At 44.7% G+C, this 22,522-nt stretch overlaps 1 protein-coding gene across 1 annotated transcript in view; it reads left to right on the top strand.

The window, feature by feature from the left end:
• Nucleotides 1-22,522, top strand: part of GCH1 (GTP cyclohydrolase 1) — a 325,902-nt gene that overhangs the window by 161,790 nt on the left and 141,590 nt on the right. Inside the window, exon 5 of the mRNA XM_069208542.1 lies at nucleotides 15,851-15,935. Coding sequence (XP_069064643.1) covers nucleotides 15,851-15,935 — 85 coding nt within the window. The remainder of the gene's footprint in view (nucleotides 1-15,850; nucleotides 15,936-22,522) is intronic.

The raw sequence follows: 22,522 nt of genomic DNA, 5'->3' as shown, positions 1-22,522 counted from the left end.
AGAGTGTTTTTCTATCAGAAGGAGCACAAGACAGGGTTTTCCTCCTTTTGCCTCTTCTGTATTCCTTGGCGATGGAGCCACTGGCAATCTGGCTACGCTGCAACATGGACGGATGGGGGTTGGTGGTGGATGGCCGTACTCACGTCGTCTCCCTTTATGCAGAAGTTGCACTAATATACATCACCCGCCCAGAACACTCGGTGGGGGTATGAAGGAGTTCGGAGAGGTCTCCCGTCTTACGGGTCAGCCACTAGCAGTCAGTGCTTTTCCCACTGGCCACTTGGTGGGGGTTGGATACAGATAACCTCCCTGTGACGAGACTTCACTGGGAATGTGACCACTTCCGATACTTAGGCATAAAGGTGGCCCATTCCGACGAAGCCAATTATAGCCTAAATGTGGGCAGGGTCCTTGACTGTTGGGAGACCTCGATCAGATTCTGGAATCATCTACCTCACTCTTCCATGGGCTTGTGGTGCTGAGCAATATGATGTTGCATCTGCGCTGCCTATATGTTTTGCAGCATTCCCTCTGTCGTATGCCACGGGATACTTTTACCAGACTGACTAGTCTCCGGTTTTTATTGGTATGGGCCGACAAACGGAGCAGGGTGAAGCTTGAAGTTTTAAAGTTAGACATAGAATTGGAGGTGCCTAGGCCTTCCAGACCTCCGATTGTATTACTTTGCTGGACTGCTCCAGTATACTGTACTCTGGTGTCCGAATGGCCCAAATAGAGAAAAGAAATGACTACCAGACTGGGGTGCAGGGTTGGACCTCCCTATATGTCAGATGAGGGGCTCAAGAATCTCGGATGGCGGCCTGTACATAGTCTGGCAGGTCGTGGAAGTATGGGAGCAAGCGGCCACATATGCTGTGGACGGCTCTTTATGCCAGACTATTGACCCTTAAGTGATTGTCCTGCTTCATGCAGATACAATCTGTGATGGACCTCACACACTAGTATGGGGTGACTGCACAATGGCTGGGGATCTATATTTTAATGGGGTGTTCTTTACTATGGAAGAGATGAGGGACTCTTATCAACTATGTCCTGGCCAATTTCTACAATATGCCAAGATCTCTCTTACTGCGCAAGAGCTATGTGCCGGTTTTCCTGCTGAGCCAGGGGAGTCGCAGACACAGTGGTTACTTACAGACCTGGGCTCCTTCAGAGGCCTGATCTCTTGCATATACAAAGCTCTGAAGGCTGACCATAGGGTAGACATGTTGAGAGTCTTTGACCGATGGTCAACTGATCTGCCGGAGTCTCTCACAGATGGTGAATGGACAAGGGCATTTGTGCAGGTCCACCAGGTCGCCAGTAATGCCCGCTTCAAGCTCACCCAATTATTTTACCTGCATCACACTTACCTGACTTCTCACTTGCTGCCTAGTTTTGATTCAGCATGATCTCCTGCTTGCCCTAAATGCAGGATGGAACGGGTGACATTTCTCCACATGACATGGTATTGTGACATTACTAGGACAAGATATTGCAGGGGTCAATCGGGTCACCACTGAGGCCCTGATCAAACACTGCCTGCTAGAAGTGCTTCCAACCCCATGTCGGGGGACTCTGATGCACCACAGATTTGCCCCCCTGGAGCTCGTGCTGGCCAATCGTCAAATAGCCATCCACTGGATGTGCGTTCCCCCACCTCATGTTGGACGTCTGAAGTGTGGCCCTGCGTGAATGGGGAGTTGCAGAGGAACAACAGCTGTAGATAGTCCGCACAGACAAGAATGCAGAGAGATCTGGAGATATGGGCTGCTATGTTGGAGCGGTTGTCAGACGTGGGGCCTCACCCGGTGGTGGCTCCTGCCCCCCTCAGTAGCAGAGTTGTGGGCAACTGCGCTGGATGTACCAGATCCAACCTCTGAGGTCTAAGATGGGGTGGTCACTGGGGCTCCTGACCCCCTGTGTAGTTATAGAGTGGCTGGATCCACCACCCCACCCCCAGTTGTCCTTGGGTGCCGCTGAACACTCCTCCCAAACCCTCTCCCCCGCCCCCGGGCCCTCCTGCCTCTCCTCAGCTGCTTGGTACCCTGCCCTGAACGTCTGCAGCCTGGTGGGTGGGATGTGGAGGGTGGGTAATACACATATATGCTCACACATATTATTCACACGCTGCCGCTGATGTTATGCATTGTTGTTGATTATGATTCACTGTTTGGTCTATTTTTAAGTTGTTCTAGTCACATCATTTAGGAAACACAGTGTTAGTACAGTCTTCGATATCCCTCCCCTGCTTGGTTAAGGTGGTAGGTTTACATACTGCATAGCAGAGGCTGCAGGGACAGGTCCTTGGCCCTCTCAAAGTGGACCACTAATGTTATCATTGCTCATAATGTTTGAAGACCATGCTGGGACACTTCAGCATCCATATGCTGATGTTATGCATTGTTATCCATTGATTGCTGTATTATGATATTTAGATGTGCTGTCTGTGACTGCTCAATAAAAACAAGTTTAAAAAAAACATCATCTCTACTTTCTAGATTTTTATGATAGTCAGCATCATAGGAAGCAACCCGTGTGGGATTGGTATCCCCAAGTATGCTATCTATTTCCCTAAGTTATTTTGCCCCCATCTGTGTACGCACACATTTTATGTACTAGATGCCTGACTCCTTCATTGTCTATCCCACTCACCAGCATATCGTCCTTGTTACATGACCCACACAATTCTTTTGTGCTTTTTTTTTTTTTGCAAACTGATTTTACTAAAGAAAACATGAAAAGGCAAATATAGAAAACAGTGAGCAAGATAGACCATGGTGTCTCATAATAGCATGATTTTTAACAGTAGATCATTTCGTACAGAGCTGAAACCATAGCAGGTGTTAGCATCATTGTTAAATAATAATAATAATAATTTCCATCTACCAAAGTAGGCTCTGTTGGTGTTGCTATCCCTTCTATCAGTGTAAGGGACAGGTTGGTCTGCTACTCTCGTCTGGTGAGTAGATACACAAGTGGCGGCAAGATCGAGATGTGTCTGTTAACTAAAACTGTGCTTATCTATTGAGAGTGCATATTGCTCAGCCTAAGTGTTGCTACCCCTCCCCCTCAGCTTGTCTCCTGTAGTGACGATATATCATGCCTGGTCGTACCTGGCCGTGTTAGCTGCGCGAAGAGTCCCAATTGCTTTACTCAGGGGATCCACTCTATCTGTGTTGAGTGCAATGCAATGTGACCTCTGTGGGGTATCAGTCTTCAGGTGTGTCAGCCTGTGTGGGAGCCTCCCCGCCCGGGTCCAAGTGCTCCCTCTGTAGTGTCATGATAATCTGATCCCAAGCCTCCTTCGTCTCGGGGGACCCTTCTTAGATCCGTGTACATGCCGTTCCCTCACTGTCTGCCCACTTCCTAAGCTCCCTTCGCCAGTCTCAGAGGCGTGGGCCCCTGGGGTCTTCCAGTTCCTCGTCTGCTCTCTCTTGGCTAAGATAAACGCAAGGTCTTGGAATCTACTAGTAGCATTGTTCTTGGGTGTATGAGGGAACCAATGAAATATGCACCTCGCGGGTGTGCTGGCAATCTCAGTCTCGATAATGTTTGCCACAACCACTGTGTCCCAGTAAGATTCCAGCTGGGGGCAGGACCACAACATGTGGAGGAAATCCACCGCCTCCCTGCCGCATCAGGGGCATTCTCGTCCCTTACTCTGAAGTAATCTCGCAATCTGAGTAGGGTAAGGTAAGCCCTGTGGAGCACAAAAAACTGTATGAGCTGGAACCTAGCGGTCCTGGACATCTTGGGCCTTCTTTCTAGAATGCGTTCCCAGTCCACGTCTGGTATCGGAGTCCCCAAATCATGCTCCCACTTCTGCTTCAGGCCTATCAGGGGAGTCCCCTCCTCTGCCCTAATTACCCTGTAGAGTCTGGTAACTGCTTTGTGTGCATCCTATAGTTAGTAAATGAGTGCTGAGGCCATGCTGAGGGGGTTTGATAGCTCCCGTCCCCCAATGCCGCCCAATGTATCAGGTGAGAGCCCAGTGTAGTAGGAAATGGCCCTGCGGAAGATCGTTTTCTTGCCGAAAATCCTCTAAGGGTAACAAATTGCCCTCTCTATATAAATCCCCCATCCGCATAACCCCTGCCTCAATCCACGTGAGTAGACCCCTCCACTCTCCCGCCCTAGGTGGCCAACAAAGCCAAGACAATGGAACATCAGGAGAGTACGGCGTGTTCAGTCCCGCCCTATGGAGGCATCGCCTTCAGCACCTACGGATAACGGCGGGTTCGATAGGCAACGATGGTCCTCCCCCTGTTGAATTGAAAAGGATTCCAGCCAGCTCAGTAGCGGGGGGAACCACCAGACCCTCGACATTCTCTCCAGGACCGCCATCCCCCATCCATCTCGCTAGCCATTGCAGCTGTGCAGCGAGATAATAGGCTTCAAAATCGGGCACCACCAGTCCGCCTCCAGCACGGGTTCTCTTTAGGTTTGCCAGCGCCACTCTGCGTCCCCCCCCCCCCAAATGAACGCGGTGATCGCCGTGTCCAGCTCTCTAAACATGGCGCGAGGCACCCAAAGAGGTAATGCCGCAAAATAGTACAGCAGTCGGGGCAGCGCCACCATCTTGAGAAGGGCAATCCGTCCGGCCAATGATGGCGGAAACAATCCCCAAAATCCGAAGCTGGACCTCAGAGCCCCAACCGCCCTTCTGATGTTGCCATCTAGAATATCTGCCTGGGAGTGTTATATTCGCACCCCTATGTATGTGATACAACGCAGCTCCCATGTCACTCCGCCATGCGTGCAGCCTCCGCTGCCATCGGATATTAAAATTATTTTTGCCAATTGACCCGTAATCCCGATAGCTGTCCGCGCGTGCCAGTAGAGCCTGCACCCCCTCCCTCTCCGGGCCAGTATTTTGTAAGAATAAGAGTAGGTGGTCCGCATACAGAGCGATCACGTCGCCAGTCACGCCTGGTCAGCCCTTGGTACCAGGCGGCCATCCTGGCCTGAGCGGCTCCATTGCCAGAGCGAACAGCAGTGGCGATAACGAACACCCCTGTCTGGTGCCCCTGCCAACCGAGTACTGTGCCGAAATGAATGTGCCCGTTCTAACCCTTGCCTTGGGGACTGCATAGAGCAGCTTTGTCCATTTAATAAAGCCTTCCCCGAGGCCCATGTGAGCAAGGACCATGTATAGGTAATCCCACTCCAGGCTGTCGAACGCCTTCTCTATATCTATAGCAAGGACTGTGGACCCCAGCTCCGCGGAGGCCGCCGACTCCATAAGGGATAGTAGCCGAAGTTTATTCTGGGCAGTGAACCAGCTGTGTCATGTATGGCAGCAATCTTGTTTCTAGTACCCAACTCAATATTTTATAGTCCGAGTTAAGCATGGAGAGGGGCCTATAAGCCCCGCTATCGTCAGGAGGTTTGCCTGGCTTGAGCAATGGTACAATTAGGGCTTCACCCGTCGAGGCCGGTAGACACCCGATTGCACGTGTCTCATTGTACAACTTCAACAGCTTGGGGGTTAGTGTCCGTGCATAAGTTGCATAGAACTCGATGGGCAGTCCATCCGTGCCTGGGGTCTTTCCGCGAGCCAGACCCGCTATAGCAGTCCCGATATCTCGATATCCCCACCCAGGATTCAACGCTCCTCCTTGCTCATAGCCCGGGGCGGCAGCGCCAACAAAAAATCTTGCAGTTCCGGTCCCGTCCCGTGGGACGAGCTGGTGTAAAGGGTGGTGTAATAGTCGCAGAAGTATGAGTTTATGTCGGCTTGGTGATAAAGCTTTTCGCCCAGTGGGGTGGTGATCTCCACTATAGGAGTTCCTCTCTTGGCGGGGTTAGCCAACCATGCCAGCAGCGCCCCTGACTTATCTCTTTCAGAGTAGGCCCTTGAGGTGTACTGCTTATAGTCAAAGCACCTTAGCGTCTCGGTGTGCTCTGCTACTTTTTACCTAGCCTCGCGCTCTTCCCCTCACCTCTCCGGGTGATCCAGTGAGAGTTTCTCCAGTAAGCTAAATTCTTTTTCTGCAACAACGATATCCCGCAGCAAGGACCCTCTAATCCCAATCGAAGCCGCCATGCAACGACCGCGCACCACTACTTTGAATGCCTCCCAGAGTGTCTGTGGTGAAGGGGCAGTGGGCTCATTGTCCTCGAAGTAGTGGGTTGTGTAGTCCCTAATCTGCTCTCGGAAAGCAGGGTCCGTCAGACACTTCTTTTGTGCCTTTACCCACTGATTGTGTTCTTTATGGCCACAGTTCAGATCAGGCACTTTTACCTGGCGTGAGTCTGGTAGACCTTTCTTCTTCAGCTGCTTCTTCTTTGAGACCACACGGTATCTCCTTTTGTCCCTCACTCCCGCCTAGCTGTGGGGGTTCCTCCTCCTCCCTGCTCTATTTGAGCTCCATACCCTGTCACACATAGTCCAGTTTTCGTTGCAGTCAAGTCCCATCACTACCATCTCTTTACATAGCTGAAATTGAAATTTACTCCTGACCTACTGCAACAATCATTTTCTTATATAGACTTGATGTTGCTTATTGGAAAGCAGTGAGTGAAACAGATGCCGGCTATTCGACTGAACCTGTACTCACAAAGATTAAATCAGTTTTCTGCAAAGCATTGTTCACGTCACAGAAAATCACCAATAATATTTGTAAGGTTTTAATGAAAACTGAAATTGTCAACTTCATATCCTTTCAAAGACAGAGTTTATGTGACTACTGTAAGATAAAACCATGGCGACACGCTGGCTATAGATAACCGATTACATAAAACAGGGTTGACTGTGGTAGGAAAGGATCTTACAAGATGAATACTAATTTATTTTAAATATTCTCTGCATCATTACCGACATAGTGTGGTCGCTATTGGTTTAGCTTCATCATACTTTCTTCAAGCGGTTGCAATGTGCTGTGCCTCCTTTACTCATGTTTCTGGGCCTGGCCTGAGGCATGGGATGATGGAGCCATATTTAAGGGGCAAGCAGCTTGTTGTATAGAATGTGATGAGGAAAAAAGCATTTGTAGAAATCTGCTTGTCGAAAAATTTAGTTTTGAATTTTACTTTGAATTAAATGCTTGATTTCTTAATTTAAAAAATGATTTAAACTCTAAATAAATTTTAAAAAACTCTTAACTTAATCCTATTGTTAACCCTAGTCTAATCTATATGAAATATTTAAAACTTATTTTTTTTAATTAAGGCTATCTCTTACCAATGAAAATATATTTTTATTTTTATTAATTGAATTAATTTTAATTAACACTAATGCACCTACATCTCTAACCGTAACTAATCAATGTTATGTCTTTAATTATGTAAATTACATTAAAATAATTCAAATATATTTCAGACAATACCATGTCCTTACCCTAACCATATTGTTAATTCTATCCCTCATTTTAATCGTTTCATTTTTTATTGTATATAATTACATTAAATCAAATTCAATTTCTTTAAATTGACAATTTTATTTTATTTTAAAAATAGTGTATCCCCTGTTTTAGCCCACATTTTTTCCCTAAGCGATACTATAAAACTGCCAATGTTAAATATTCTAGGGACAATTCGCAAATGTAACTCCCACTTGTGAGTAAGTTGCACATGTAAGTTTACTTGACGAGCTGGGCTCGTCCTCGCTCTCCCCATGGGCCTCCCACCCTCCTCCCCTGGGCAGGAATGGAGGGGGAATTGCTTCCCCTTCTCCCTCCCCCCCTCCCCCAATGACGTCTGATGACGTCAACACACGATCGTACGCTAACCTCATCAGAGGTTGCCCCCGTCGCAAACAGAAGGGAAATGCTTGCATTTCGCTTCGAATGGGGGAGTGGGGGCAGGCAGAGAAGTATCAAAGGAAAGGCCTTTCCTTTCCTTTGATGTCTTTCTGAGCATTTCTGCAGCACAATCGTAAACACCATGGATTTGTGTTTACTTTTGTAAGCTCATGAGTGAAGCGGCCCCATGGGCAAGGGCCACTCCCCAAAGGGGGCATATTTTATTAGGCCTTTTCTGCCCCTACGTGGGGGGGACACAAATTGTTTTTAGGCCATTTCTGCCCCCCTTATGGGCAGATCGGCATAATTGTATTACGCCAATCTGCCCTCAAGTGGGCAGGGATTTCGGTTTTTTTTTCACATCAATTTCACGCAATGGGAGCAACCCCTTAGGCAAGAGGTGCTCCCCTGGGGGGCAAATTTATTTTAGGCCATTTCTGCTCCCGTTGGGGGCAGATTGGCCTGTTTTAATTAGGCCAGTCTGCCCCCCTTGGGACAGAAAACCCTAGGCACCAGGGATTCTTTTTTTTTTTTTATATTTTTTTTTTTTACACAGATGGGTAGCGACCCCTTAGGCAAGGGTCGCTGCCCTGGGGGGCAATTTTATTTTAGGCCATTTCTGCCCACCTTGGGTCAGATCGGCCTATTTTTATTAGGCCAGTCTGCCCCCTAGGAAGGCAGAAACCACTAGACACCAGGGGTCGGCCTATTTCTATTAGGCCCATCTGCCCCCAAAGGGGTCAAAAAACTTCTTAGGCACCAGGGATTGGTGTGCGTATTTTGTTTGGGGGGCAGCCACTTGGGCAAAGGTCGCTCCCCATGGGGGCACATTACCGTTGGCCATTTCTGGCCCCCTTGGGGGCAGATCAGCCTATTTTTGTAAGGCCCATCTGCCCCCAAGGGGGTCAGAAAGCCCACCAGACGCGGGGAAGAATTTTTTTCAAAAAAAGAGGGTGGGGGTATGGTCGGTCATACCCCCACTCCAAACAAATGGGGACAAAGTTTCTTCTTCCCACCAGTGGGCAGATGGGGCAATTACCCCAATCCACTCCCTGGCGTTGGCAGAAAGCCTACTAGATGCCAGAGAGTTAAAAAAAAAAAAAAAAAAGTGGGGTGGTGGCTACCTACCACTATGGGCATAGTTATTCCCCCACCCAAACTGAAGGGTGTAACAATCTTAGAACATTTGATTATTTGGTGTTTTGGTTTTACATTTGGGCTTGTCTAACTCTCAAAATAATCCCACTTGGAATGGTGAGGGCTGCACTTTTTGGACTTTGGGAAGCTGCCATGTAGACACATCTGAAAACTAAACATCTGGGTGAGTCCAGGGTTGTGTGCTTCACATGCACCCAGCACCAATCTTTTACCCACAATGGCCTGCAAACCTCCAATTTTGCTTGAAATCACACATTTTTGTAATGGAACCTTCCGAAATCTGCCCCCCCCCCCAGTCCCCTCCATAAAAACAGGTTGTTTTGTATTTAATCATTTTGATGTGTTCACATAGTGTTTTGTGGCATTTCTTGTTGCGGTTACTAGGTCTACCCACACAAGTGAGGTACCAATTTTATTGGGAGACTTGGGGGAATGCTGGGTGGAATTTGTGGCTCCTTTCAGATTCCAGAACTTTCGATCACCAAAATGAGGAAAAGTTTTTTTGTTGTTGTCATATAATGAGGTTTGCAAAGGATTCTGGGTAACAGAACCTGGTGAGAGTGCCATCTTGGGTTCCCCTAGGTTTCTCGTTTTGAAAAATGCACAGGTTTGGTAGGTTTTCCTAAGTGCCTGCTGAGCTAGAGACCAAAATCCACAGCTAGGCGCTTTCCAAAAACCATGTCAATTGTCAATGTAAAAATATGATGTGTCCATGTTGCTTCTTCGGGCGTTTCCTGCCACGGGCACTAGGCCTACCGACACAAGTGACATACCATTTTTATCGGGAGACTTGGGGGAATGCTGGGTGGAATTTGTGGCTCCTTTCAGATTCCAGAACTTTCGATCACCAAAATGTGAGGAAAAGTTTTTTCTTTTTTTTTGTCATATAATGAGGTTTGCAAAGGATTCTGGGTAACAGAACCTGGTGAGAGTGCCATCTTGGGTTCCCCTAGGTTTCTCGTTTTGAAAAATGCACAGGTTTGGTAGGTTTTCCTAAGTGCCGGCTGAGCTAGAGACCAAAATCCACAGCTAGGCGCTTTCCAAAAACCATGTCAATTGTCAATGTAAAAATATGATGTGTCCATGTTGCTTCTTGGGGTGTTTCCTGCCACGGGCACTAGGCCTACCGACACAAGTGACATACCATTTTTATCGGGAGACTTGGGGGAATGCTGCGTGGAAAGAAATTTGTGGCTTGTCTCAGAATCCAGAACTTTCTATCACCAAAATGTGAGGAAAAAGTTTTTATTTTTTTATTTTTCTAAATTTTGAGGTTTGCAAAGGATTCTGGGTAACAGAACCTATTGAGAGCCCCACAAGTCACCCCATCCTGGATTCCCCGAGGTGTCTAGTTTTCAAACATGCACAGGTTTAATAGGTTTACCTAGGTGCCGGCTGAGCTAGAGGCCAAAATCCACAGCTAGGTACTTTCCAAAAAACATGTCAGATTTCAATGTAAAAATGTGATGTGTCCATGTTGCGTATTCTGTAGTGGGCATTAGGCCTACCCAAACAAGTGAGGTACCATTTGTATCTGGAGATTTGGGGGAACACAGAATAGAAGGACAATTGTTATTGCCCCTGGTCTTTCTCTACATTGTTTCATAAGAAGTCTATTTGAGAAATGCCCTGTAATTCACATGCTAGTATGGGGACACCAGAATTCAGACAGGCGCAAATAACCACTGCTTCTCAACACCTTATTTTGTGCCCATTTTGGAAATACAAAGGTTTCCTTGTTAGCTGTTTTTCACTCTTAATATTTCACCAAATGAATTGCTGTAGTAAAACCCATTGCAAGGTGCAGTTCTTTTATTGGCTCTGTGTACCTAGGGTTCTTGATGAACCTACAAGCCCTATATATCCCGCAACCAGAAGAGTCCAGCAGACATAACGGTATATTGCTTTAAAAAATCTGCCATAGGTGGAAAAAGTTATAGAAGAAAACGTGGATAGAAATGGCTCTTTTTTTTCACCTCAATTTCAATATTATTTTTTTAGCTGTTACTTTCTGTAGGAAAAACTTGAGGGATCTACACAAATGACCCCTTGCTGAATTCAGAATTTTGTCTTCTTTTCAGAAATGTTTAGCTGTCCTGGATCCAGCATTGGTTTCACACCCATTTCTGTCTCTAACTGGAAGGAGGCTGAAAGCAAATAAAAATAGTAAAAATGGGGTATGTCCAAGTAAAATGCCAAAATTGTGTTAAAAAATGTGTTTTTCTGATTCAGGTCTGCCTGTTCCTGAAAGTTGGGAAGATGGTGATTTTAGCACCACAAACCCTTTGTTGATGCCATTTTCAGAGGGGTGGGGGAGGGGAACCAAGCTTTCTTCTGCAGCCCTTTTTTCCCATTTAAAAAAAGACAACATTTTAGCTGTATTTTGGCTAATTTCTTGATCTCTTCCAGGAGAACCAACAAATTCTGGGTACCTCTAGAATCCTTAGGATGTTGATAAAAAAACGACGCAAATGTAGCGTGAGTAGCTTATGTGGGCAAAAAGTTATGAGGGCCTAAGCGTGAACTTCCCCAAATAGCCAAAAAACTGCTCGGCACCTGAGGGGGAAAAGGCCTAGCAGCGAAGGGGTTTAAAAAGTAAATATATACTATTTAATTATGAATTCTTTTAACAACTTTTTTGCATTTAAAAACTAGTGTAGCATTACATTTTAATAATATACAATAAAATTCCTTTCAATTAATTCTATACATCACTTTTTTCCACACTTTATTTTTAATTTTTAAACAGAGTAAAACAGTAGAAAAGTACAGTGCTACATCAGCCAATTAAAACATTATTGTTTATGAGCTTCCATAGTCATATAGTGCAGGCATTGTTTCCATAGCATGTATGTGCCAGATATTTGTCCATAATCCCAGCAGTGGAATATCAGCTGTTTCCAAAGTCAAGTCAACCAACTTAAAGGAATTGGGTGAGAAGGTGTTCAATAGGTGAGTACATTCGATATATCCTGCTTTTCCTAGATAGCCCAGTACCAATACGACCAGGTCTAGCCATAGTGCGATCTCCATGATTCACAATATCCACCCAAAACGCCTGTGCCTGTAGACAAGAACACGAGAGGTGCGTCATCTTGCCTGCCAGCCCATCTTGCACGCATCTCACTCTGAACATTGCCATAAGCCAGAAAAGGGTCAAATACTATTTATTGAGTACGTTAAACGTTGTTTATGTTTGTTGCAAATTGAGGCAGTTGCCGACCTTTGTCATATGGCCTTCCACGTTTATTCTCCCATATCCTGCTCTATTTCTTCTTCTCATTTAGACATATTTCAAGGCTGCACAAGATCTTGGCTATCATCTAATGCCCTGACTAGTCGAGAGGCCCCCTTTCAAGTAGAAGCCTGATCTTGGATTGTCTCCAGTTTGGTTAGTTTGTAGCCTCCTTGGACTTGCCTCTTGACCATGCCTGCTCAGTGAAGGACTTGTAGGAATTTAAATCTATCACATCTTCTTGGGTTTAGCCTCATGTTCCTTGGTGATCAGCAGGTCTCCGCCATTAAAAAACTTGCAAAGCCTATGTGGGCCTCTTCCCTTTGTGTTTTAGGAATAGCGGTCCTAGAATATCTATGGGGTTAAGGCACACAGGTGAATTATGACCTACCCGTGGGGTAATATGTCAAGGCAGTACAAATAGTGTATTGGGGTGTGACTGCAGGGCTCGTGATGTGGAGGCAGCCTAAATAGGTATTGTGGGGAGCAGGGGAGATTTCCTCTTCAACTAGTATCTAGTATTTTTTCCTCTCATCGCACATCCAGTCAATGGTGGGGCAAATTAAGGTCACTTTAATGCAGCAGAATTCCCTCTCGGAGGCCTAATATGACCTTTGCCAGTGATTTATATGAGGCCGCTCCGCCACCCTTGGAGATTAACCTTCGCAGATGAAAGAAAAAAGACAAGAATTGATCTCTTTTGGGGACCGACAAGGTACCTCTAAAAGAAGTGTTTTCCCTACTTACAGCAAGCGAGGAAGAAAGTTCATTTTTATGTTGAACCTGCTGACCCAAGACATATCAAGCCTGCCCCAGTGGTAGAGGTCTTTGAATTTAATGACAGAGCTTGATTACATGCAAATAGATCACTGCATTGTGCAAATAGCGATATTCCCTGGTAGGACATGGGTTCTTCTGCGTAATTGAATCCACCAGAACTGAAATATTGGAGCACATTCTGTGTTACGACAACAACCCCCCACAACCGCAGATTTCAGGTAGTTGGCACAAAAATCTGACATTGCTGAGAATGTTTCTTATTCTGTCATAAAAGCTGGGATGGATTATTCAGCGTCCATTAGGAAGCTTAGTATTTTATCGGCAAAAAGTACCAATTTATACATATGGCCATTAACTCTGATGATAAATATCGATCGATTAGTTTTAATATTCTTGACTAACGACTGTATAGTCAAAGCAAAGATTATTGGGGACAACTGGCAACCTTGTCTCATCCTCGGTTAAGTCAAAACTCTGTTTGTTGTTTGTTGTTGGCCATGATAAACAAGGATATAAGAGGATTCATTGATCTTTTTGAGGACTTTTTTCATGGATTCATGATATACCCTATCAAAGGCCTTCTCCACATCGAGCGAGAGAACACTCAAACATATATCAAATGACATAACTTGTTGATAAGATGACACACATTGGAAAAAATAAGTTTGACATTACATAATACAGACAAAGACTGATTTTAGCATAATATACATAAAGGAATTATTACAAAGATGCCTGTTCTTTCTCTTATCAACAGTTCAGCAAACACTCTATATCGTTATTAAAACTTCTGTATGATGGTTGACAAAGAACATGAAACAATAGGACTGTAGGTGGCGTTTAGACCCCTTGTGTATGTGTTAGTAGTTAGACATCATGGCGGGTCTTCCTTAGGAGTAGGAGGAGGTGGACAGCCTATGTGATGTATGATTCTAGAAAATAGATTTGTTTGTTGAAAGGCCATGTCGTTTTCTATGTCAATGGGGTTGGTTGACCTGGCATCCCCAGACAAGTGGACAACGTTTCCAGGGTAATGAGACGACAGGGTACATACCCCGTTCACTGACAACACCACCACTGTTTCATAGGCCTCCCTATTTGTCAGGAACAAATCTATTCTCGAATTAGTTTTATTAACTCGGGAATAGAAAGTGTAATCCTTTTCAGTGAGAATAGTGTTGAAGTCACCACCCAAGATTAACAGACCATGTGAGAATAATTCAATATAGGGGAATAAAATTCGATAAAACTTGTTTTATCTTCGTTAGGCCTATATATCGAAAAGATAGTGAGGTCATGATCTAGGATGCTACTCTCCTGATCTTGTATTAAGGTCTCTAATTGGAATAACAAGTCAACTCAATAATAAAGATGTGCCTTTATTTTTCCTAGTTGCTTGTGAATGGTACTGCTGGGGGAACCAGAATCATTTAAGGTGGGGCTTGTTTTGCCTAGTGAGGTGGATCTTGTAATAGTACAAGGTTTGAACCCATGCCATGTAGCCATTTTTAAACTTCTCACCTTTTGAAAGGCGAATTGAAACCCTGTGCTTTAAGTGTTACTGTTTTAATACCAGTCACCGCGGAATGGTTGACGCCATAGCAAATCTCTTTATACATAATCAGTGGGAATCTCAAGATTATCATGTTTCTCCCATCCTGAGGCCCTGTAACATGACCAAATAGGTGACTACTTGCCTTAGTGACCTCCCCCCCCTTTCACAGTTACTGGTTTCCCGTCCCATCCATCCCAGTAGCCCCAACAAACACCCTTTGGTATAAATATGAACATAATATGAAACGGTTGCAGAAACCATAAAACATGATAAAACGTGTACAGTAGGTCAATTAGGGTGGAAACTCCCCCTAAAATCTGAGGGACAGCATGCAGGTCAACATGACTTCAGAGCCCCCCGGCAAACAGTTGGTCTCCATGCTCAATCTTATCACTGGTACATAGAAGAAGAGAGAAGGAGGTTAAACAATGTACTTTTTTTTTACTTTAAGTGCAAATTTATTTTTTAATTAAACCTTAAGCAAAAACATTTTTTTTAAATTAATATATTACAATTAAGAATTTCATTCATTCAAAATTAAGTTACCAGTCTTGTAGCATTTTTTCTTTTTTCATATTTATAAATGTGTGTGTGTGTAATTTATGATATTATTTAAAATAAAAATAATTTTACACATTTTTCCAAGTATAATAAAGACTTCGAAGTCTCACTATGGCAAAGTATAGGACATCTATGCAAAGAAAAAGATTTAAAAAGGCAGGTTCAGAAACTCTGCCCATATACCATTTTGTAGTAAGTTAGTAGCACAATTCTAGCACTGCTAACATACTAACAAATGCAGTTTGTGAATAAGCCCCTCTGAATTCAAATGAATTCCTTATAACTAATGTACTATATATGATAGTTAAAAAAAATGTTATTCTTACCCTAACCCTGATACCCTATCACTAACCGTGACCGTAAAGCCCACCAATTCTAAATGTTTTATTACATATGTAATGTGAGAAAATATATCGGCAGTGTAGAGCTAATGACCAGAAGAGAAAATTGATTTGTAAAGGCAATAGTGTAGGGGTAATGGTAAGAAGAGACAATGCTGTACAAGAGTATGTCAACGATTAGCAAGCTGTTGAATGATGTCATGATTAGACAGTTAGTTATGGCTGATTATGAACTATGCTTATATTCTCTAAACTAATTTCTATCATGTAGTTGCAGAATGTTGGTTTCTGGGAAATCTGTGAGTGACAGATAATATGTGCACGTAAATAGATAGTTCACTCAAACCCCTCCAGTGTAAGCAGGAGTACTTTAAAAATTGATCTTTTGAAAACTTGTTAAACCATTTAAAGCTGAATATAGTGACCAAAGTCCATGCTAGGAATAAACACATGTTGTTTCATCTTGTATTTATAGTTCAAGAACGCCTGACCAAACAAATTGCAGTTGCAATAACAGAAGCGTTAAAGCCTGCTGGAGTAGGAGTTGTTATTGAAGCAACGTAAGTGATTTCCTGTTTTTTTCCATTTATTTGGAGATGGAAGAATGTAATTCAGATGCTCAGAGATGCTCAGAGATGCTCAGAGATCAACAGTCTAGGCTATCTGTCACATTATGTAGATACATACTGATATGAAAATGTGGGTACATTTTTAGCAGTGTTTCTAGCTATGCCATTTCAGGCTGTCCAACGCTCAGTGTGCCAGGTTGGACCAGCCACAATCCAGAAGTCAGAGGCATGATCAGTGGAGGGTCCTGGAACAACTTCTTTCATTTTAGTACGTCTGAGGCCATTGAATTAACATTGGCCAGCTTTGGGCTAAATTCTGTGAAGGAGACATGCAGAGTCTTCAACAGAGTGCAAAAATTGCAGTGCCATCCTCCCAATCTTGAAAGTTGCGCATGGAGTTTGGCAGCTCTTGAGTGAATGCAGAACATCATGTATAGAGGCTTACAGGAGGCAATGTAAGTATTATCCAAGGCACAGGAGCTTACAGGGTCATTTTCTATTTCAGTTGCCATATTAATTGCCTATACTCTGGAACCTTTTCAGAGCCTGCAAGTCTCCAGAGCTAATCTCTATATATGTATGTCATTCAGTTTGTTGCTTAGTTTATTTTTTTTAGAACATCCATTGCAGAAAGCAAACACTTGCATGCATAGGTTAAACCAAACATACATACTATTTTCTATGCCAAAATAAATGGCAGAGTGAAGTTTTTTAGACGGCACAATTTTCTAGAATTCAACTGGCTCCTCACCCATTGAATATGCTTTGAGAAAAGTTATGTATCATGTCACCAAGCTCCGTCTTAGACTGTGCCCTCTTCAAACCAGTAAGTTTGACAGCTTCAGGATTCCTTGTACTAATCACGGACATATTTTCTATTAGCCTAAAGAATAGAGTGTGAATTTTGAACTGGAAGAATCGCCTCCTGATGTTCCAGAAAGGCCTTTTAGATAAGCACACAGTTTGGGGCTCAACAGCATTTCTCTTGTTTTTCAGCACTCTAGGTGCAATTTGAGAAAATGTGTGAAATCAGCATCTTCCAACTGATCTTTGAACTGTAGGTCGACTTTTTAAGGAATACCTGGCAGGCATCAATGAGCATACAAGTTGCCTTCTGCTTCGAAGTGCAAGATTGAGAGAGCTGAAATGTGTGAATGTCAAAGAGAAAATCGAGCACGGTAGGCCATTTCAAAACTTTCTGGTTAAGGTGTTTCTGTCCTTCAATGATTAAGAACTGTTCAGTTTCTGTGAGCAACACAATAAACCCTTCCAGAACTTTCTCATTGCTCAACCTCCTTACTTCAGTTGGCAGCAACAGGTCTACGTAGTCTGATTCCATATTCTGCACCTGTACTTTGAAGAGTCTGTGGTTGAGTTGTTTTGCATGAATAAAATATTTCATCACATAATTTAATTGTCCATGTTTTATTTCTGTGCACACTGCTTCTTGATGGAAAATACATTGATAATGAAAAAATAGATGATGGTAGCTGTTTTCCCTGGCAAAGGTTAAATACCTTTTGAGTGCCTATCAAGGAAGGTACCTCATCTGCAGAGGCACTTAGAGAGTAATAAATGTTTTCTGATCAGAAGAAATTACACATGCTGACCGGTGCATCTGTTGCTTTTGCATGACTGTGCAATGAAAAAAGGCAGTAGAGCTCTGATTACTTGATCCAAATAGCTCTCCCAAACCAATAATCGAGCAACATGACACACATCCTTTGACTAATCAAAAGCAGTGCTAACGAAAGAGGGAGGCATGGTGTTTATGACCTTCTCTACATCCCTGTCACCAATTGCCTCAGTTCTACTTTCACATATAGAAACCATCAACACCGATTTCCTTCATAATGTTAGATTTATTAGAATAATTGGAAAATGAAATGCCTGCTTCTGAAACAAAACGTTTCCTAACGAGCTCTGCCCCTGTAAATGATTAATGATTTGTTATGTTCAAGTAGCATACGTTAAAATATGCCTCTTTTACAGCCTCAGATTCATTCATCTGACTCGGAAAGAGATTTTAATTGTGATGGAAGGGATAGGTTCAATGATGCCCTCCTCTGCAGAATGCAGTCTCTTATGACTTTGTAAACTTTTCTGTGAATTTGGAATGCCGGATTTTATAGTGCCTCCAGGTTATAATTTTTTCAGGACATTTAAATTCTCCTTTCAAGGAGAGTAGTAACTTTCTCTTCTAGATACTCCACAAAAAGATATTCTTCTTCCCCCGTCACATAGAAGACCTTGTTTTCAATTTTTGGAACTTTGTTATTGATCTGCATGTTCTATATGTGCGTTTCTTTATTAGAAAGGGTAGAAAAACTGGCATTTCTGCTTGCAACCAATGGCACAATCTAACTGGTTACAGACCTATCCATGCAACCAGTGCGGTGATTCCAGTGCACTTTTATTTGAGGAACATATAAATATATTTTAAGATAAAGTGGCGTTTAAAAAATAGAAATATGCACATTGGGTGTTTGTTTTGGATGTGCACTGTTTCCCCATACTTTCAATGTATTTCTACATCTAATTTTATAACTTCATATTATCTGATCCCAAATTGAACATCTTGGTATCATATTCCTTATGTACTTTACAGTAACATACAGGGGATTAACTATTATGGCCATTTTTTCAAAGTTTTTTCATTTCACCTCGTTTTAACAACAGTTGCAGTCAGAAATCCTAGTGAGACGGTCATTGATTCATAAGTCACTAGGTCGTGTGTCCATTTCTTTATTAAACCATTCAGTCTATACATCTGGGTGTGTACAACCATCCCTCCCTCAAGTCCGCTGCAACACTAAAACCCTTTGGTGGCTCCTTCTACTCCAGAGAAGTGCAAAACATTCACTCAGCACCTCTCCAGCTTCTTAAATGTATGTTCATGCAGCACCACCTTCTTAAACTACCAAAGCTCTCCCTTAAGTCAGATCCCTAGGTGGCAACAGAGAAGTACCAGAATGGAATGGAATAGCCCATGACTGGAGAAAACTATTTGATATTGGTATCCTTACAGCTCGCCTTTATCCTGTTCTGCTTCTGCTCTTCCCAACACATTTCACTTTGCAAAATACAACGAAAGTACCTGCCCATCTTGCTCATCTGCAAGCCTCTTCCAGGGAACTGTTAAAGTAGCTTAATTGAATGTTGCAATGTTCAATTTAGTGTATACAGCAGATGGTTGCAGGCACTGCTGCAAGAGGAAGCTTGAGATGGGGGAGGGGGGGAGAGTGGCTGTATAGAAGGGGGAAATACAAGAATCCTACTTGACTAGGTTTGCCATACTGCCTGTCTTGTACTGTAATTGAAACTATTTTTATGTCAAGGCTAGTAAGAAAACCATAAGAGATCATTGAAAGCTACAATGATTTATCTTTGAAGTGCATACATGAAATAGAAAGTACAGGAAAACATAATTTTGAAAGTATTTTAAGTCTGCCTAAACAATTCCTAAATGAGAATTAATCTACACATAGTTATATTTCTATGTCACAGAACATAAAATGTTATGCTAAACGCATATTCAAGTACCAGCTCCTGGCCAGTCTGAAAATATGAAGAATTGAATACTATTTCTGTCTGGTAAATGTGGAAAACTAGCTGTCAATTAGATGCAACAGGGCATTAAAAAATGAATCTCCCACTGTGTTATGTTTAGTGAAAGAGAGACCAGAGTGATTTATTGCTTACAGACAAACCACCTGCTCAAGCGGGCACCCATAAGACGTAGGGGGTCATTACAACATTGGTGGTAAAAGCCGCTTACCGCCGTGCCGAAGACCGCCAACACACCGCCGTGGCCGCGGACATCCGCCACAGCCGTTATGACCCACAGCTCGGAATCTGCCAAAATCTAGACACCCACACAATTCCGCCACACCAAAGGTCAGTAATAAACTGGCGATAACAAAACCAACACCGTCACACCAACAGGAATACGGCCACACTATCAAGACCCACAAATACACATACATATTCAAAACACATCCACATTGGACAAATCGAAATGCACAATATAAAACACACCCACATCACCCACAAACCCCTACGTCACAAATTGCGACAGAAGGCCAGAGAGAGACACCACCAGAAAGAACAATAGCATCCACAGGCACTCAACACCATCACTCAAACAAATCCATGCACCTCACACAACACACCTCTAAATATCACCCCACACCTCACAACAAACACCACCCCACACATCACCCACACCACCCTATGGCACCGCAAAGACATCCCAGGTTTTCTGAGGAGGAGCTCAGGGTCATGGTGGAGGAAATCATCCGGGTAGAGCCACAGCTATTCGGATCACAGGTGCAGCACACCACCACAGCTAGGAAGATGGAGCTATGGCGAAGAATCGTGGACAGGGTCAACGCAGTGGGACAGCACCCAAGAACTAGGGATGACATCAGGAAGAGGTGGAACGGCCTACGGGGGAAGGTGCCGTCCGTGGTCTAAAGACACCAGATTGCGGTTCAGAGGACTGGCGCTGGACCCCCACCTCCTCCCCCAGAACTCACAACATGGGAGGAGCAGATCTTGGCTATACTGCATCCTGAGGGCCTCGCAGGAGTAGCTGAAGGAATGGTCTCTGGTAAGTCAAATCTTTCACTACTTCATCCCCCACCCTACCTGCATGCTATCGCATACCCCCACCCTCGCCCTCACCCCCATCACTCCTCACACATGTCCCACTATCACAAACCACACAACCCAAACCTAACCCATGCATGTAACACCAAAGCATGGACACCCATCACCAAACCATGTCCACTGCACATACCCGTTCACCCCCCTAAACCATTATCACAGAAGGTCCCACACAAGAATGGAAGCACTGGGATACAGGGTCACCCACCCATTGCACACCATGGCACATACAGATGCAATATTCATGCCTTTACACCCCTGCAGGACCCCTACCCAACGTCACCGGACAGGAGGGTCCAGACATGTCCACTCCACCCACAGAAGAGGCCCACAGTGATGACAGCAGCTCTGTCCAACTGGATCTAGATGACCAGCCTGGCCCATCTGGGAGCTCGGGACAGTTGGTTCCCCTCACACTGGCACAGGCCACTACAGAACTTCCCCCCTCTGGAAACACCAGCACAGCACCCACCCAGCGGGCCCATATCTCTGTCCCTGGGACACGTCAAGCAGCAGTGTGTCCACCACTATAGGAAACCCAGGCTAACCCACCACCCCAACAACACCAGGCACCTGGGGTCAGTGGTAGTGGGCACACGGTTCAGGGGACATAGGCCCTGGACCATAGGGGAACTGGGATGGCTGCTGTGTGACAGGGGGGGGGACAGGCCCAGGGAACCCACTCTCCACGAGGAACTCTCCAACATCATGGGAGCCTACCACCATTCCCAGGAGACGATGGCAACGGTACTGGCCAAGTTTCAGGAGACCCAGCGGCTGCAGGAGGAACAGTATTTGGGGTTTAGGGAGAAACTCAAATCCATCAATACCACCCTGGGCACCATTGTAGGGGTGCTGAAGGAACTCGTCCACACCAGGAGGGACACTGTGGCACAACAAGGGGCCCCTGACACTAGCCTGGACGATGAACTGCCCACCACCTCCGCCGGCGCTAGTGGACAGGAGCCACCGCCACAGGACCACGACACCAGCACCCCACCCCCTGCGGATGGAGAACCACCCCGCAAACGGTCCCTGAGATCCAGGACAAAGACAGAGAACAATGCCAAGACCCACGCCAAGAAATGAGACCACCCTGATTGTCATCCTTCTGTCCCACTTTGTCACCCTGTCCATACTTAAACTGCCCTAGCTCCACTTCCTGTGCCCCTTTGGACAATGCACCTAAGAGACAAATAGACTGAACTTTGCCATGGACATTCCTCCACCATCACCCCTGACCATTTTACAACCCCCTCGACTATTTTGCACTTAAATAAACACCCTTAAATCACAAAACAATCTGGAGTCAGTCTGTGCTTTCACAAATGTGTATTAGCAATAACTGTGGCAAAATGCTATATCTAATGTAATGTCTACATACCTTTGTCACACAGCTCTGGTCCATGCGGAAACAAAGCAGAGGTCACACAGTGGGACCCACATCTGTGAAATCGAAAGGGAAAGTGACAACTCGGGGTCCATACACTGGGTGAAAATGACAGACATATGAGAGGTAGTAGAATTAAATCAGATGTAGCAGGCAGTGTTGTCGTCTTACCTGTGTCTCACTGGAAGAATTGCTGGATCACGGTGTTCCTGTTGTCTATGTCCTCTTCCTCTGCTTCCTCGTCTTCACTGTCCACAGGCTCCACAGCTGCCACAACACCTCCATCTGGACCATCCTCCTGCAGAAAAGGCACCTGTCGTCGCAAAGCCAAGTTGTGAAGCATACAGCAGGCCACGATGATCTGGAACACCGTCTTTGGTGAGTAGAATAGGGAACCACCTGTCATTTGGAGGCACCGGAACCTGGCCTTCAGGAGACCGAAGGTCCTCTCTATAATCCTCCTAGTCCGCCCATAGGCCTCATTGTAGCGTTCCTCTGCCCTTGTCCTGGGATTCCTCAC

This window comes from Pleurodeles waltl, chromosome 9, assembly GCF_031143425.1.
Source record: "Pleurodeles waltl isolate 20211129_DDA chromosome 9, aPleWal1.hap1.20221129, whole genome shotgun sequence".
Classification (NCBI taxonomy): domain Eukaryota; kingdom Metazoa; phylum Chordata; class Amphibia; order Caudata; family Salamandridae; genus Pleurodeles; species Pleurodeles waltl.
The sequence above is the reverse complement of the archived record's forward strand: the minus strand, read 5'-3'. Positions and strand labels throughout refer to the sequence as shown.